Source organism: Castanea sativa, chromosome 6 (assembly GCF_040712315.1).
Source record: "Castanea sativa cultivar Marrone di Chiusa Pesio chromosome 6, ASM4071231v1".
NCBI lineage: Eukaryota > Viridiplantae > Streptophyta > Magnoliopsida > Fagales > Fagaceae > Castanea > Castanea sativa.
The window spans coordinates 49,692,914-49,710,186 of NC_134018.1; the positions used below are offsets into that span (position 1 = coordinate 49,692,914).

The 17,273-nt window shown below is 33.1% G+C and overlaps 1 protein-coding gene across 1 annotated transcript; it reads left to right on the forward strand.

The window, feature by feature from the left end:
- Window positions 1–1,330: 1,330 nt before the first annotated feature.
- On the forward strand, window positions 1,331–10,627 carry LOC142641737 (nuclear transcription factor Y subunit B-1-like). Its single transcript, XM_075816222.1, has 8 exons — window positions 1,331–1,536; window positions 1,733–1,997; window positions 2,137–2,266; window positions 2,540–2,545; window positions 2,667–2,750; window positions 2,886–2,924; window positions 9,210–9,284; window positions 10,289–10,627. The coding sequence occupies exons 2-7, from the start codon at window positions 1,774–1,776 to the stop codon at window positions 9,228–9,230; spliced, it is 504 nt and encodes a 167-aa protein (XP_075672337.1). The 5' UTR covers window positions 1,331–1,536; window positions 1,733–1,773; the 3' UTR covers window positions 9,231–9,284; window positions 10,289–10,627.
- The last annotated feature ends 6,646 nt before the right edge of the window (window positions 10,628–17,273 follow it).

The window sequence follows — 17,273 nt, forward strand, 5'->3', positions numbered from 1 at the left end:
AATACGAAGTGATGGATATATCTATCCATTATCTTGGTTAAATCTCTTCTTCTTCTTCTTTGATAAATCTAATTGAATAGATAGCTACATTATCTCTTCTTATGGGTATTAGCTAATTATTAGTTGGAATTTCCTATTTACAATTACAATTTACAAGGATTATTATCAGATGAGTTTTATATTTTTATTACAAGCATCATATCCTCCATTTGTCATTTGAATTTCATTACCATATTACATGCATATTAAAAGATAAAAAATTGAACCAATATGTGAGTTCTAGTTAATTCAATTAATATTCCATAAAACATTTTTTTCTAAAAAAAAAAAATAGTAAAGCTTTTCTTATATATAAGAGATTTGGGTTCAAAATTCACAAAGCAATAAGGATCTATCTTTTTTGTTTTAAACAAACCCAAATTTAACATAAAATTACACCTACTATTAATAACAAGATTCTCTATTTGGATTTCAACATTTTGTGTACTAAAATATCTTTACACAAAATTTTAAACTCTCTAAAATACTCCTATCTTTTAGTTAGATAATTTTAAATTAAAAAAACACAAACTATTAAAAGAGTAATTTATTGGTCCTAAATTTTAGGTTTTTTCCTTTAGCTTCTTCATTCAGCCTAAAACTTATGACAATATCTTTATCTCATTTTTAAATATTATTCTATGTTACCTTATCCCTTTCTTTGTAAAAATATATATGCACGGTTATTTATATATCATTTTTAAACATTATTACACATGCAAAGTGCGTATAATGAGTCTAATATTATACAAATCTTCCAAAATAGATACTAGTAGAAAGCATAATTAGAAAATAGTAATGTATATTTGATTTTTTTAATATATATATATATATAAAATTTTGAATATAGAATAACGCTATTTACTATCATATCAAAATACCAATTGATTTTTTTTTATGTATATATATAGACTATAGATTATTTAAGAAAACTTTAACAATTGAACAAACTAATATATTTTAAGGGAAAGTTCATTATTAAAAAAAACCCATAATTTTGTTCTTAGAACATATTAAATCTCGTACTTATTTTTTTGTATATTTGTGTAAGTATACAATTTAAACTTTAAAGTATCCCATTTTAAAGTATTCTAAGAATAAAACTATTCTCATAAAAAAAAAAAAAGAATAAAACTATAGGATTTTTTTTTTTTTAAATGTTGTTTCTCCTATATTTGACATGTTCAAAAAAGGAAAATAAATTTAATTAAATAAATTAAAAAAAAAAAAAAAAAAAAGCGAAGCAACGAACGGTAGTGATAAGCATAAAGCCAAAATGCTCGCCCTCTTTGATCAAACTGTCTCCTTTTCTCATTCTCATTCTCATTCTCTATCTATCTTCTCCAGCGTCTGATCACTCTCTCCCCCCTTAAAATCCTTTTGTTTTTATAAAAAATAAAATAAAATTTCAATTCCACCAATCCAACACCTCCCTCCTCTCCTCTCCTCTCTCTCTTCAACGCGCGCCAAATACAAAACTAACTAAAACCACTTCAGGTACCTTTCTCTCTCTCCTCTCTCCTCTCTCTCTAACCTCTCTTTCTCTCTCTAAATGTCCTTCCATGGCGGACCTAGGGGTTTCACATCTCCACACCTATGTATTTGTATCTGAGTGTTTTGTGTATAGAATCGGATTGCTGAGGTTTATTGTTGTGTGTGTGTGTGTGTGTGTGTGTGGAATGTGTGAATGCAGTGATCTGTTTTAGGGTTTTGAATTTTTGCGGCGAGCGTGGAATGGCGGAGGCTCCGACGAGTCCGGCCGGCGGGAGCCACGACAGCGGCGGAGAGCAGAGCCCGCGCTCGACGGGCGGGGTGCGAGAGCAGGACCGGTATTTGCCGATCGCCAACATAAGCAGGATCATGAAGAAGGCGTTGCCGGCTAATGGCAAGATCGCTAAGGACGCCAAGGACACCATGCAAGAATGCGTCTCTGAATTCATCAGCTTCATCACTAGCGAGTCTGTAAATCGTTCCTTTCGTCGTTTTGATTCGGTTTCGTGTTTAGAAAATTGAGATGTGAATTGTGAATTGTGATTGCTTGATTTTCTAGGGTTTTGAAATTTTTTTTGCTGTTGTGATTTGTGTGTGTGTGTGTAGAGCGAGCGATAAGTGCCAGAAGGAGAAGAGGAAGACCATTAATGGTGATGATTTGTTGTGGGCAATGGCCACGTTAGGGTTCGAGGACTATATCGAACCCCTTAAGGTTTACCTAGCTAGGTATAGGGAGGTAAATGAATTTTGGGTTTTTTTTTTCTTCTTTAGTATATGCTTTTATTTTGTTTGATTCTAAGGATTTGATTTGAATTGAATTATTGACTTGTATGTTTTAGTTGTCGAAAAACATGGATGAAACGTGGATATAATAAAACTTTTATTTATATGAATTATTGAGACCAATTGATTATGTATTGTTATTCTCTGTCTGTTCAATCTAATGAGTTTTTCTTTCATTCTTTGTATGATGGATTTCATTGGGATTGGGATGATCATGGCGTCACAGTTAGAAGTAAGTCAACCCACTTTTCTACAGTTAATTATGAAGTCACTAGGTTTGGTTAAGTTTGAGTTATAAAGTTTTTCATGTAAGATTAGGAATAACGTTATTGGTTAACTATGAATTCCATTAGGGTGATTCCAAAGGGTCTGCTAGGGGTGGAGATTCTTCTGCAAAAAGAGATGCGGTTGGAGGCCTGGTTGCTCAAAATCCGCAGGTACAAACTTGTAGTCTTAAGAATTTTCTTTATTTGATATGTCCATGCATTATGTGATCTTATAAATGAAGCTCTTGAATATTAGCTTACTGTATTGTCTTCTCCTTTTGCATTGCTGGTGAACCCATATTGCAGTTTGCGCATCATGCGTCATTGAACTACATTAACTCCCAAGTAACTCTCTCTCTCTCTCTCTCTCTGTAATTGTGTGTGCGTTACTTACTCCCCCCCCCCCCCCCCAAAAAAAAAAAACTCATATATTTGATGTTCTTCTAAAAATCAGAATTGAATTACTTAAATAAGGGTTGGAATTCAGAGATATAGTTTATTTCTTGGCATATATGATTAAACATTTCCTGCTTAGCTTCTTTTACATTCAAAGAGGAACCTTGGCTGAAAGGCAAACTTTTTTTGTCATCTCCATATTCTTGCTTGTGAAATAGCTAAACGTGGACGGAGAAGATGTAGTAGCCTACATTATACAATGTTTTAGTAGTCTACATTATACAATGTTTGGGTAATGCTGAATTCAGTCAATGAATTGCTGGATTCTTGGAGTGGAGTGATGAGGCGCCGTAGGTATGGAACTGTATGGGGGGCAGGGTCTGCTTGTATTCTGGGTGCATTTGGAGAGAAAGAAATCAGTGGAAATTTGAGGGGAAGGAGCTATCTGTGCTGACTCAAGTTTGGTGCCCTCTTTTACTCTCTCAGCCTCCTCTTTGATGGAGTTCTTGGACTCATTGAACTTAAGTCACTAATCTTTATAGCTTTCCTTTCCTTCTTTCCTTTCCTTTTGTTTTCTAAACCTCTGTATACTTCCTGTATACATCTTTTTAGATTTAATAAATTACAATTACCTATAAATAGATAAAAAAGTAGGACCCTCTTTGCCTAAAACTTGAATTGTCGTTTTTATTCATTATCATATCAGAATCTTTTGTTGATTGAAGATTCAGTAATGGAAGAAATCCTTAATGTATGTGAACAAGTCTAAAACAGAATTATAGAATATGAGTTTACATATTTTGTGGTAAATAAAGGCTTGAATTAGATACAGCATTTTCGCTCTTTCTTGCATTATTCTAGACCTTTGTTCTTGAGTCGCTGAAGAATTTGAGGACATCTTAGTATCATAATTTTTATTTGCATCTTAGCAATTCTCTCGTTGCACTCTCTCACAAGCTCTCAAACCAATGACTTGATACTTGGTGCATGTAATCAATTTACAGAGCTACAAAGAGGACTGGTGCATTTTAGCAATTCAATGGACTATAAATTTGATTTATATCATCTTCTCCTCTGAAGAATTTTCACTTGTTGTCCATTTTGACTGGAGGCATCTTATAAATTCTGCTGTATGTTTATATTTAATTTTGTTCTTACACTAACAAAACTAAAGTTTACAATCTTGTCAACTCTTCTCATGTTGTGATTACATGCTTTTTAATAGACATTATTATCCTAATGTTCTTGGAATAGTTTGGGAGCTTCAAGGGTTCTAAATGATGTGTATTTGAGGGCGAAATATTTGAGTAATTTGCTTTCTATGACTAATTTGGATAGATATATTTTAATGCTTCAGGGAACTAAGCTAAACTGACTTTGGCCCTGTGTTCTGTCAGTTGCTGACAAATGCTAGTCTTTGTTTCAGCAACGTGAATGTAGCTTCATTACAATCTGGTGCATGGGGGGCCAAGAACCTTGTGGCTCAGCGGCGTTGATTGGTATCCTTTATAAGGAGAACCGTGGTTCAAATCCCCTTTTCCCCCACTTGTTATAACAATTTATCAAAAATGATCTGGTGCATGGGGGGGCATAGACATTAGACGGTTTTCCTGACTAGATCAAACATTTCTTCTTCTTTGCATGGTGGAGTGGCTCAAACACTTTGAGGGCATTTTGTTTGCCATGATGTTACATTACACCGTAATATTACATTATTGTAATCTTACATTAATGTAATCTCAATACAAGAATACAACATTACACTGTTTAAGAAGGTGATGAAATTAAGGTGATGTGATATATTTTGTAATCTTAGATTATGGTAATGTTGGAAAAAATAAAATAAACTAAAAACTTTAATGTTACATCATTGAAATGTGCATCACATTAAGGGTACATCACAACAAACCAAACGTCCCCTTTGTGTAATAGAACCCGTGATCTCTCACCATAGGCTGGCATGGAATGCCATTTAGGCTATAGACCATTGGCCTGAGTTGATCAAACATTTTAGTCTTAGGGAAGTGCTTCAAGGTGATTTAGTTTCGTTTGGTCTGAAGTGAAGAACTTTTCTAATGCCATAGATGTAATAGAATTCTTTCCTCCCTCCCCTAATTGGGATGAGAAATCCCATCTTGGTTCTAGAATATCATCTAAGACTCAGATTGATTTTTTTAAAAATTTTATTTTATAATAAATAATACTGAGTTTTATTAGAAAAAGAGGAGAGGCCCTTAGCTACGAAGGTCTAAAATAAGAGATTTTTCAACCTTTGTTCTACAGGATGTTTGTATCAATGAGATCTTGAGGATTCTCTGTTATCAGAAATATGTGGTTGTCTTGTCGTTGCTTCATTTTTTTTTTCAATTGATGGTGGTTGGCTATGTTAATGGCAGGGAAGATTTATTTCATTTGTGGTTCTAGATGTTATTTTTAATGTGGATTTAAGACATGAGAGGTTTGATCTGTTCTACAGGACAAAGTTTATAAGGTCTCTAGGGGAGAAAAGGTTTAAGGTGCACCATAAGTGGGGTTTTTTTTTTATATATAAAATATTTGGTAAGTTACACATGCTCAATGCGTCTTGAATTCATAACTTCACCCTCCACCGCATATTATGGAAAGAGGTAGTACCAGTTGATTTATAACTTATTGGCACCACAAGTAGGGATGACAAAAATTCCCTGCTTGGGATTATGGGTTTTCATCGCTGTGAAGAGATGATGGGAGGGAGACGGGTTTTACTCAAATGTGAGGATATATATATAATTTACTTTTTTATATGTATACTGACCCCATCTCACCCCAGAGCTGCCTGCTCCCACCCCGCATAGGATTCTCTTGCTCCGAAGTGGGAAACAAGGTGAAGATGGGGTATCCGTAATCTGACATTGCCCCATCCTGCCCTGTTGCCATCGCTAACCACAGGTGTTTGTTTTTAGGGGTCAAGAAATTAGATTTGAGTGTCTTTTTGAATAAGAAAATGGTGTTTGAAACAGAAAAGGCTTGTGCAGTCATGTTTCCAAAGATTTGCTTCAAAGTTCTTGTAGGATATGCAGTTGAATGCTTTTAGAACAATCTCTTTTCTTTCCCTGCTAAGAGACTGTCCTCTTTTCAGTGGTAGCATGAACTCTAGAAAGGGGTCGATCATAACTTTCTGTTTAGGGTTGCATCTTTAGATGTTATTTTGAATAGGTATCCAGTAACAAGCTTTCAAATTATCACAATTGTTCTATTCTTTTGCTTTCTAGAGAAGGAAATGAATTTTAAGGATGCAACTGTACAAGGCATAACTTTCTCAACAGATTGCATGTAGAAGAAAATTGTGTAGCTCAACAATAGGCAAAATTGTGGCAGATGTGAACAGAAAATAACTATCCTTGATAATTTTTGGCATCTGTATATATCAATGTCATGCTTAGGCTGATGAATGAAATCCTTGTTGCACCTACCAAAAAAAAAAGAATGAGATCCTTGTCATGGAGGACAAGAATGCCCTATTGCCTTGGGTTTTATTGTAATAGTTTCCATGCTTTAAGTAGGTTAATACATTGTTTCTGTGATGCTCTTCTAGGAATGTCATGCATGAGTTATAGTTAATTAGTTCCTCGATTTAACCATTAATCTAGGAAGCACGGGTGTGCCAATTGGGCTGGTGCATGGATGTGCCCGAGTCCGATATGCACGGATGTGCCACGCGGCCATGGATGTGGCTACACGCACGTCTGTGGCCATTTTTTTTTTTTCCGATTCGGGCCGATACAGTCCGATTCAGTCCAAAACAGGCTCCGAATCAGTCTGATATGGGCCGAAAAAATTGTTTAATATATATATGCAACTTAAATCATCCACGTGCTGAACATGTGCATCATTTAAGCTATATGTCATCGTTTCATCTAATTCCTGCTTCTTTTCATTTAAACAAATGAGTATTGACGTCATCTTTAGCTTTAGTTGCTTTAGTTCTTTTGTCATAAAAGATAAAGCTCTGCCGTTTCCTTCAATTCTTTATCTTCTACCAGTTTTAACATTTTAACATAAAAACTTTTGAACACAAGATTTCAAAGCCAGCAAAAGGAAAATATCTCTGTATTTATTTAGTTTTAGTTTCAAACTTTCGATCTTGTATTCTAATTTCTGAACATCATGTAATGGTTATGTATTCAGTATTCACTTTATTATCTATTATTGCTCTTAAATTGGTATATGTTTACCATTATATGAAAAAATATGCTTTGCAATATAAGAAAATAAAAATAAAAATATATTTAATAATTTATTAATAAACATATCCCGCCGCACCCATATTCTTCTTTTTCAAAAATTGCCGTGTCGCTGCACCGTACCGGCACCCGAACCTAAATCCGCACCCGTGCTTCCCAGCCTTTAATGCTACAATTTTTTAAGTTCAAAGTATAAATCAGTAGCATTTCTTTAACATGATTAGTCTTATTGGCTGTTAGAGTAATGGTTAAATGATTAAATTCACCATTTCCTAACAACTTATGCTTTTGGAACAAGTGGTAACTTATTTTGTTATTTGTAAGAAAGTTGATACTTTACATATTATTGAATAACAAATCAAGGCATTGACTATTGGAGAAAATCATGGACTTGGAATAAATCAAGGAATTGATTGCAAGAGAAAATTTTGCAATTGAAGCCAATCATGTAATTCCCATTATAAAAATAGCCTTTTGAGCTCTTGTTTCGTGGATGCAGGTCAAGTGGTCGAACCATGTAAAGCTCTCATATCTTCACTCTTCTCTTTTGTCTCCCACAATATCACAATTCTCAAAATGGTATCAAAGAACTAGTGCTCACACAAGTCAGTTGATTTTGTGCCGTTTTCTTTCTCTTGCCTTTTTGTTTTCTTCTTCTTGTCATTGCTTTTGCATTTTTATCTACAATAACCAACAAGACCTGAACAACTAAAACCATACTCACCATCACAAGACCCATACCTAAATTAAACTCATACCACACCACAAATTTTCAAATCCTATTTTTTCCCCCTGCTCCTAACAGATCTTTTATTTCAAATCAAAATAATTGTCAAATCTTTTTCTTATGTTCACATTTTAGGTTTTTGATCCAAGTGGATCCTTCAATTATTCTGGCCATAGAAGCCATTGTTCATTCCAAACCTTCCTGATTGTTGGTCCCCCTTTCTTGTATTCCAATAGAGAAGTACAAACAAATTTGGAAGACGTACTTCCGCCAAAAAAATCAATTTTTGTGAGTTTGCATTTCATCAAGGATTCCATGCACGACTTGAGGGGACATGTAACAAATTATTTACTTTCCATATTATCGAAGTACACATCGATGCATTGATTATTGGAGAAAATCATTAGATTGGAATAAATCAAGAAATTGATTGCTAGAGGTAATTATAGGATTGAAGCAATCAATCAAATTGTGATTGATTTGTGTATGTAATTCCTATTATAAAAATGGGCTTTTTTTTTAATGTTTCACTGTTTAAGTGAATGAAGAAGATATAGTTTTTTGAGCTCTTGTTCCATAGATATTGGTCAAGTGGCCAAACCATGTAATACTCTTAGATCTTCTCTATCCTCTTTTCTTTCACATTGTTGCAAATTTGTACAACATCAAATGAGATGGTCTTGAGTTCACCACTCTACCTCTCATTTAAAAATTTAAAAAGCCATGGATTGGACCCCACATATTATGGGGGAGTGTTAGAGTAATGGTAAAATAATTAAATTCACAATTTCATAATATTTTAAGTTTTTGGGACAAGTAGTAGTTTATCACTGGCAATCCATACAATAGCACCACGCAATTATGTCCTGCAACTCTAGATTAGGTCCTTTATGATTTAATGAGGTATATATTGCAGTCTCAGTTCAAGGATTTTTCTGTGCATGGAAGAATGATGTACATTTTGGTTTCAAATGAATGTTTCTAGATTTGTACCATTTTGGGACTGTCGTTGGATGTGATTTTGAGAAGACTCATAAGGCTTAGAATTGTGTGGTTTGGGTTTTGTGCAGACATTTTAGCTGAAAAGATTTCTCATTGACTGGTATATAGAGGGACTTGTGTCTTATTCATTTTATTTTTTTTCTTCTTCATAACATGCCACTACATTGCTATGGGCCTCTAGTTATATACATAAATATATTTCTTAGTTCCTCTGATTTTCATACTTGTGGTGAAGTCATCATTATTGGTAATTGATAACTTAAATGTTTCCCTTGTGTTCAGTTTGCTGATGCTGAAGGTTAGGACCATATCCAGATCTTCCCTCCCAGCATCCTTTTTTGGCGGGACCAATATTGGGTAATGGACCCTTTAATTGCAAATTAGGAATTATGAGTTTTTTTCTTGGGTTCCTTGTTTCTGAGATTTATCCATGTTTCATTTAATTATTTCAAATGACTTCTTCTGGCTTTAAGTTGATTGGCAAAAATCGTTAATGACAAGTAACCTTTATTTGTAACTTATCTATTTATGTTACACATAGCATATTTTGACACATACATAACATAGTACAATTTCTCTCAAATGTAATAATTTTGCACACAACATATTTTGATTACTCTCTATATGTAATATTTTTGGGGGAGGGGATTTGGCTGGCTGAACTCAAGCCTGTCTGGGATTGTTTGGTGATGGTTATACCATCCTTTTGCAGTACCTTAATTATCCCATTTTATTTCCCCTTCTGTTTGACTTGTTAATCAAGATAGGAAGATCATCTGATAGGGCATTTTTAGTTTGTTGCTGTAACCTCCATGGCAGACTGAACTATGCTTTATAGAAGATGGCTTTTTCAGTGCATAAGTCTCCAATTTTTTATTTTTTTATCTGAGGGGCTAATTTCTTATTACGATTGTTCTTGAATTAGAACACGCAGCATGTTACTGAAGTAGCTGGCAGTAGAAATGTTTTTTCGTGGTTATTAAAATCATATTGGCCATTTCAAAAGTTCAGATAGGTAACAAAAGCTACTTGCAGGATGGTAGATATGCTGCTAAGTAAGATTGTAAGCGAGTAAACCTATATTTATTGGCTGCTTCTATCGTGCCTATTGCTTTCAAGAAATAATTTTTTTTTCATTTTCATTTTATTTTGAAGTTATTTTATATCTCATAAAAATGAAACTATTTCAATTTCACATAGGTTCTCTTAGAAACAGTGTGATTCTATTTGTGGCATTATAAATTTTTGTGATAACTCCTTATGTGTAAACTTAAAATGATGCATTTTGTTTGGTGTTTAGAGGGTTTAGGCGGTGCAGTGTCTAGTTGAATTCTAATAACCAGTTTTCTGGGATGTTGCAGGTGCAGGGACAACATGTGGTTGTTCATTCTATGCAAGGAATTGAGTAGTGAGTTCTAGATTTTCCAGAACTATCTTTTCAGATTCTAATGCGGGTAAAATTGTTTAGTTTCAGCACCAGTAGCTTTTTTTAAAAAAAAAGTGGATTTATCTTTCTCATTCGAAATACTACATATTTCTGGGGCTTCTGTTTTGGTTGTTGGGGTGTTTAGGATTGGTCCCATCACCAGAACAGATTTAATAGTCTGATAAGCACTGTAAATTTGGATCTATCTAATTGAGTTGCCTGACAATTTCAAATGCTGGAATATATGGAGGTTTGATGAGAGGACCTACCCTTATGTTTTGTTTGTTTTGGACGATTGATAAAGTTTTCTATTTGCCTATCATACCCTCCCCCCCACCAAAACCAAAAAAAAAATTATAAAAGAAAGTGGCATTCTATCTTTCATTCTTTCTGGCAATGTAGGATTGTGCCTCTGAAGGTCTATGAATGCTAATCAATGCATTTTCAGTCTCTGATTTCGGTTCCTTGCAATAGTATCATCATAAGGGTATGATAAGTACCAAGCTAGGGATTCAAAAGTAGGTGAAGAAACCATCTTGTATTTACAGGACAAATACTTTATCATCCTACAGCTAAATTTGATTGACAAGGGATGACAATACCGTCTACAAATTAATCTTTTTAATCTTTCTTATGTACTTTCTAGTTTATATACTAAATAACGGAGAACAGTAAAGTCTAGACTTGCCAAGTTGTGGCGTTTGGCAGTTCTGGTGTAAAAAGTGTCATTTTGTCGTTTTGAGTTTGACATCGTAAAGTTGAAAGCTCTGGGATAACTCGTGAGATTGGAGATTAGATTATGTTCATTTATGAGTGAGACCGCAATTTTAATTTACTTGTTTTATGGAAGGGAGAGAAAAAAACGATTTTAGGACCCAGCATTTTTTTTTTATCCAATTTCAGAATCCAATTTTAGAGTGAAAGCTGGTCTAGATTATACGATAAGTTTAATCGTGAGTCTTACTCAGCCTTCGTCTGTTGTTGTTTAATAAGAGCTGCTGCAGCAGAAACAACGGAAAATATGTTGTTATTTCAAAACATCAGATTTGGGCCATAAAAGCAGCAAAGGTTTAACATGAAACATTGTCTCTTTCAAGGAAAACCGAAATACTCATTCTGGATTGTAGTGATTTTGATTCAAAATTGACTTTGAGCAACACAGACTTTCCTTGGGAGAGTGCATTTTAAAAACTCTCTTAATGGTCCATCGTTCATCATAGTCGCTATCGAACAACACAAGCATGAAGTTTGTAATTATTTTGAAATATCACAAAGCTGTAAATTACTCACAGTTTTACTCTTAGCTGAGTAATATCAAATTGGTCCACCCCTACTGTACTGGTTAATCAGCAAACCTCTTGTAGTCTTGTGTTCAAGTTTTTTGTAGCCATTTGGAAGAGACTTCAAATGAATTAGGTATCAGCTAACAATATTTGTCTCGCATTCAAAAACAAACACGAAGTCTCACAATCAAGTCGAGGACTATTATTATTCATATTTCACAAGGGGCACACGCAGTAGCACGTGAAAAAACTCATGAGTTTGCCAGTGAGGAAGTTGTCACGATACAAACACACGTGTCTATGTGATAATACAAAAAAGAGCGGGGTGTGGTGGTCACATCATATTTTTGGGTCTCATTTTTCTTTTCTCTGATCAAATTTGAAGAATCCCATTAGAAGAAGTACATGAATACACCTCTGAAAATGTTTTGTGATTATCTTATGTTTCTCTCCCTCACACACAACCACACCCCCCCCCCCCTCCCCCACGACGTGACCATCATTTCTTGCCTGCACGAGCTGGCCAGCTCAAACCCCAACACCACCCACTTTGTCCTCTCTACATGTGGAAACTAGAAAGAATTACTCCTTTTTTTGGGCACCCCAAAACACCATGGCAAATATAACCCAACAATGATAGATAAAGTAAAATTCAGGAGAAACTAATCTAGAATATATAATAAATTTCAACCATAAATGTCTCCATTGTAAGAATACTAAAGAATGTCAATCAGTTAAACTATAATACTACTAACAAATTGTCATTATGCATGATTACCTATAGATCAATCTTTTAATACATACGAGTTTTGGCCAATTGGGTTCAATGAGTATAGTATAAGATGCTTCTATCATTATAAAGTGACATAAATAGAAAGTTGTGATGATCCTGTTTGTACAACCGTATTTTAATTAAACTTGGAAAATAAAATTTTTATTAAAAAAGAAATTGAATTGCACGGTAAAGTCTTTACAAACATTTACAGAGTATGCAGTACAGAAAGCAGTGGAAGAATATGATATGATTCTGCTATACAATGCACACATATCAAATCGTGGTGCTACTAGGAACTAGATGCACATTGACATTATTGATGGATCATGTTAATAGAAGCAAGTGCAAGCAAGCAAGAAAATGTGTTCTGTTTACCAAAAAAATAGAAAAGAAAATGTATTCTAACTTTGGCCGCCAGCTCATACCCTGAGAGGGTCCAGCTCATACCACAAGCACCCCTTAGAGATGCCTCAACTTACACTAAATAAATTCATTTGTTTGGGACCAGAGAATGCCAGACCTCACCACACCTTTAATACGCCAAAAATCTACGCACTGATTTTTTTCCCTCGGTCAAAACTCAAAAAACAACCTTGGTCATGGTTTACTTTTGATCTCGAGCGATGCTACGGCCACAACTTTTTACCACAATTTTAACGTAACAAATTATATAATTATATATTATTTATCTATAAATTTATTATTTTTTCTTCACGACTCACACTCTATCACATCGCAATAACTTTTTTTGAAAATGACTTATATCTAGTAATAATTACCACTAGTCACCTTAAAGTACGGACATGTATCTACAATTCAACGTATCCGTGTTGCTGGCCACTTGACACAACGTGATTTTTCTTTTTTTTTTTCCTTGATTTCTCACCCTGGAATGTAATGTATTCACCAAAAGTACTCCTGGTTGGTAAACAGCTGGCCACGTTATAATCCCCATAGAAAGAGAGAGTGTGTTTTTTCAGTTGAGAGAGAGAGAGAGAGATTCAGTCCAGTACATCTGGCAGTCCTCACGTGGCCTATCATATAATCTTGTATTCGTTGAACCCGAAGTGTAAAGTTCTTGCTTACTGTATTGCATTTGCATTTTCGAAAGAGAGACAACAAAGGCATCACCTCCATGCTCTTTTATTCTTCTTGCGTCAATGCATTCACGCTGTCCCCATATCACTGCCGATTCACGCGCTTACTACCAAAATCTTACGTCTTTATTTTACCTGGTTTATTTAATATTACGGGAATTTTTCCAGAAATGTTTGTTTCACTTTAATATTATATTTTATTATAGTTGTTATATTTTTATGAAGTTTAGTTACAAAATTAATTTTATCTTAAAATTACAATTTTACTTTATCTTTTTATTAAAGGTGAATTTTGATAAATCTATAATTGGATTACAATTTCTTCTTATATCCTCCATACTTATAAAATTTTTAAAAAATTTAAGATTAATAGCTATGTCGTCAATAAATTGTTTAAATTGCAAGTTTTTGTAATTTAAAATTATACATAAAATATAATCTTATAGATCATATAGTAAATAATATCTGATTGTCACCAAATTTGACATATGTATTAAGAGCGTAAAAGACATACAATCCAACGGTTAGATTTTTAAAATATATAGTAATATTAATGATATTGAGTAAGGTTGTAATTAAACTTTGTCCTTTTCGTAAATATGAGATTATGTCGTTATGGTGAAATAAATACATTGTTTATTTAAGAGAACAAGTACAATTGGAGTGTCTAGCGAATTGTTTATTTCTGATAATTTATTTGCATAATATAAGACAAAATGTTGAAAGTTAGTTTATTTAAAAATAAAATTAAAAGTTAGATTATTTGAAATAAAATTGAGACAAAAAATAATAATAATATGAGACCTGCAAAAAAAAGTATATAAAATAAGCCAAAAAACTAACTTATAATTATTTCCCAAACTCACACTTGTTCAAACTTCAAGCAAAGTAGGATTTTATTAGCTAGATTGTTTTATAAAACCAAGTTGATGACTACTACCAATTCCAATTTATTAATGTCAAAGACGCTTAAAAAGTGAACAAGTGCAAAGTTTCCTGTCCGTTTAAAATTTATTACTTTCAATAGCTTATTTGTATAATATGAGAAAAAAAATTAAAAATTAACTAATTTATTTCCTAAAAAATTGAAAATTATATTATTTGAAATAAAGTTCAAACAAAAAGTAGTTTAGACCGGTAAACAGTAAATAATTTAAATAAAAAACTAGCTTTTTAATCGGTTGCCAAACTCACACTTCATATTTAAAATTTTTGACTTCTTTTTCTCCTCTCTCCACACTGGTTCTTGATTTCTTTTAAGCTGTGTGTAATATGTGTTGCACAATCGCAAAATTATAAGTTTTTCTCACTGTTTTTAACTTGTTATGTTGTAATTTGGGGTTTGTTCAATTGATAAAGGTCATAAAAAGTAACATCAACATTACACTTGACTTGTCAGATAAATTACGGCAATAGATTATACAACAGGAACAATAGCTACTCTGTTTTACATATATATACATGGTGAAAACTCACATGTACGAGAAGGCTTGTTATTTAGGCTTGTTAGATAAGACCACATTTTCATCAAATAATTATGGTGACTGCATTATTTGGACAACTTATTCTCGTACATGTGAATTCCACGTGAGATAGACGTAGACATATGAGGTCCTACAATATTTTCTATTTGCTGTACGCATCTAAAACAATATAATAGCAGTGGACACATGTTATACATGTATACATCTCATGTATAACATGAGTTGTAAATTTTGTTAGATTAGTAGAGACTGTAATGGTGTAGTTCATACTTCTGTTAAGCTGGCTGATAGTTTTAGAAGGTCATTTTCTTGTAATAAATCTGACCTCCTTGCTGGTATTGCTGATATTTGCAAGGCTGATTGTTCTTATGTTGTTTTTTAGTTTCTTTCTTTAATGAAAGTCCTGATTATAAAAATAAAAAATAAAAATAAAAATGTATGCATTTCAAAATTTTACTGTTCGGTTGTCTTTTAGTTGAAGAATCTGCCAAGTAATGTAATGGCCATTCATTTCGATTGATAATTAATTAGTTGACAATGACCATATGGTCGGCATTTCACTCCAATTTGTGAGGTTAGCTTTAGGAGCCAAATCATTCTCAAAAAAAAAAAAGCTTTAGGAGTCAAATCCCCTCAATTTAAAGTTTTTTTTTTACTAAATAATAAATAGTGTGTTTATTTTAAGTTGATTTTAACATTAAGTTGATGATATTTGGGGATATTATAAAAGTAACACTAAGTGGCATTTGGATTGCGTTTTGAAAAAAAAAATTGCATTTAGCTAAAAATTTGTTGGGTCCCATGTTACTGTTTATATACTTTTTGGTACAATTCATCATTTTTTGGTATTATTCATGGATCTCACTGTACTATTTCAACTAAAGTTGTAAACGAACTAAACCGTTCATAAACAACTCGGGCTTGGTTCGATAAAAAGCTTGTTCATGTTTGTTTATTTATAAACAAGCCAAGCTTAAGTTTTAGTCTTAAGCTTGTTTAATAAACGAGTCGAGCCCGAGTAAAAAATATTATTCATGAACAAGCTCGTGAATACCAATGTTCGATATAAAAGTAACAAAACAAGTTGAGCCTAGGCTTATTTATGAGTTTGGTAATAAAATTGATATGAGCTTGACAAACAACCTCATATCCTTCTAAGACTTTAATTCATTATAAGTTGAGACTACTCATCCAAACCAAATAGGCTAGATAATAAACTTGATACATGCTTGATAATATACTTGTGTTGGATCACAAGCTCAAAAATATGATATTGAGTTTAAGTTTGGGCTTGATATAGAGCTCGAACTTGGCTTGAGTAATGAACTAAGCCAAGCTAAGCCGAGCTCAAGCTTTTATACTTTATAACAAGTTCAAGCTTGAACATTATTTGTAGGTTCGTATCAAGCTCAAGCCAAGCTTGAACATTCTACTTTAGCCAAGCTTGAACATTCTACTTTTACTGTCGAGCCAAGCTTGAACATTCACTACTTGACAAAACTCGGCTCGTTTACAGCCCTAATTATTTTTCAACTAACTTTTATCTTTATCTATAGTACTTTCAGTAATAAGTTTTCAGTTTCAGCAAAATAAGCGGTATCCAAACACACCCTAAATAGTGCTATTACAACTATTGGATTGTATTACTAGTGTAATTTTTATCCACATTACATTATTTGTAAATAATTTTTTATTGGATATAATTTTGAAGAATCCACTATAGGATTACATTGACTCATTATACCATCCAAACTTACAATATATCAAAATAATAAGTGATTAATAACTCTTTTATCTAAAATATATTTGAACTTTTCTGTTTCACTCAAAACTATGCATTAAATATTGATTTATAAATCATATAGTAAATCACATATAATCAATACAAGATTCTCTGCATGGTAACAACAAAGAGAATGTGTAATTTAATAGTTAGATTTTCAAAATTTCCGTTCATTAAAAAGTAATAAGATTGTGTATTTTTAGTACAGGCTTATTCCATTTATAACTTAATTTTGACTTTAAAAGATTATGCTACATAAATTATGGTCATCATAAAAAAATTTCACTCCTAGCTTGTAAAGTCTTACTCTGAAGAAAGTATTAAATATCTCAGGGATATATCACATTTCTCTCACACAAGAGTGTGTGACATAAAATAAGAAATGTTTGCTCTGGTCTTATCTTCTAATTTTTTTTCTTGTTTCTACACTAATACACAGAATGAGGGGACATCCCACCCCTCACTGGAGCGAAGAAAATGTTTTCTATGAGACTATCT

Excerpts from the sequence above, each read along its gene's own strand:
- LOC142641737 (XM_075816222.1), top strand. The coding sequence starts at position 1,774 with ATGGCGGAGGCTCCGACGAGTCCGGCCGGCGGGAGCCACGACAGCGGC. Across the intron at positions 2,751-2,885 it reads TGGTTGCTCAAAATCCGCAG|TTTGCGCATCATGCGTCATT; the intron begins GTACAAACTTGT and ends CCCATATTGCAG. Across the intron at positions 2,925-9,209 it reads TGAACTACATTAACTCCCAA|TTTGCTGATGCTGAAGGTTA; the intron begins GTAACTCTCTCT and ends CCTTGTGTTCAG.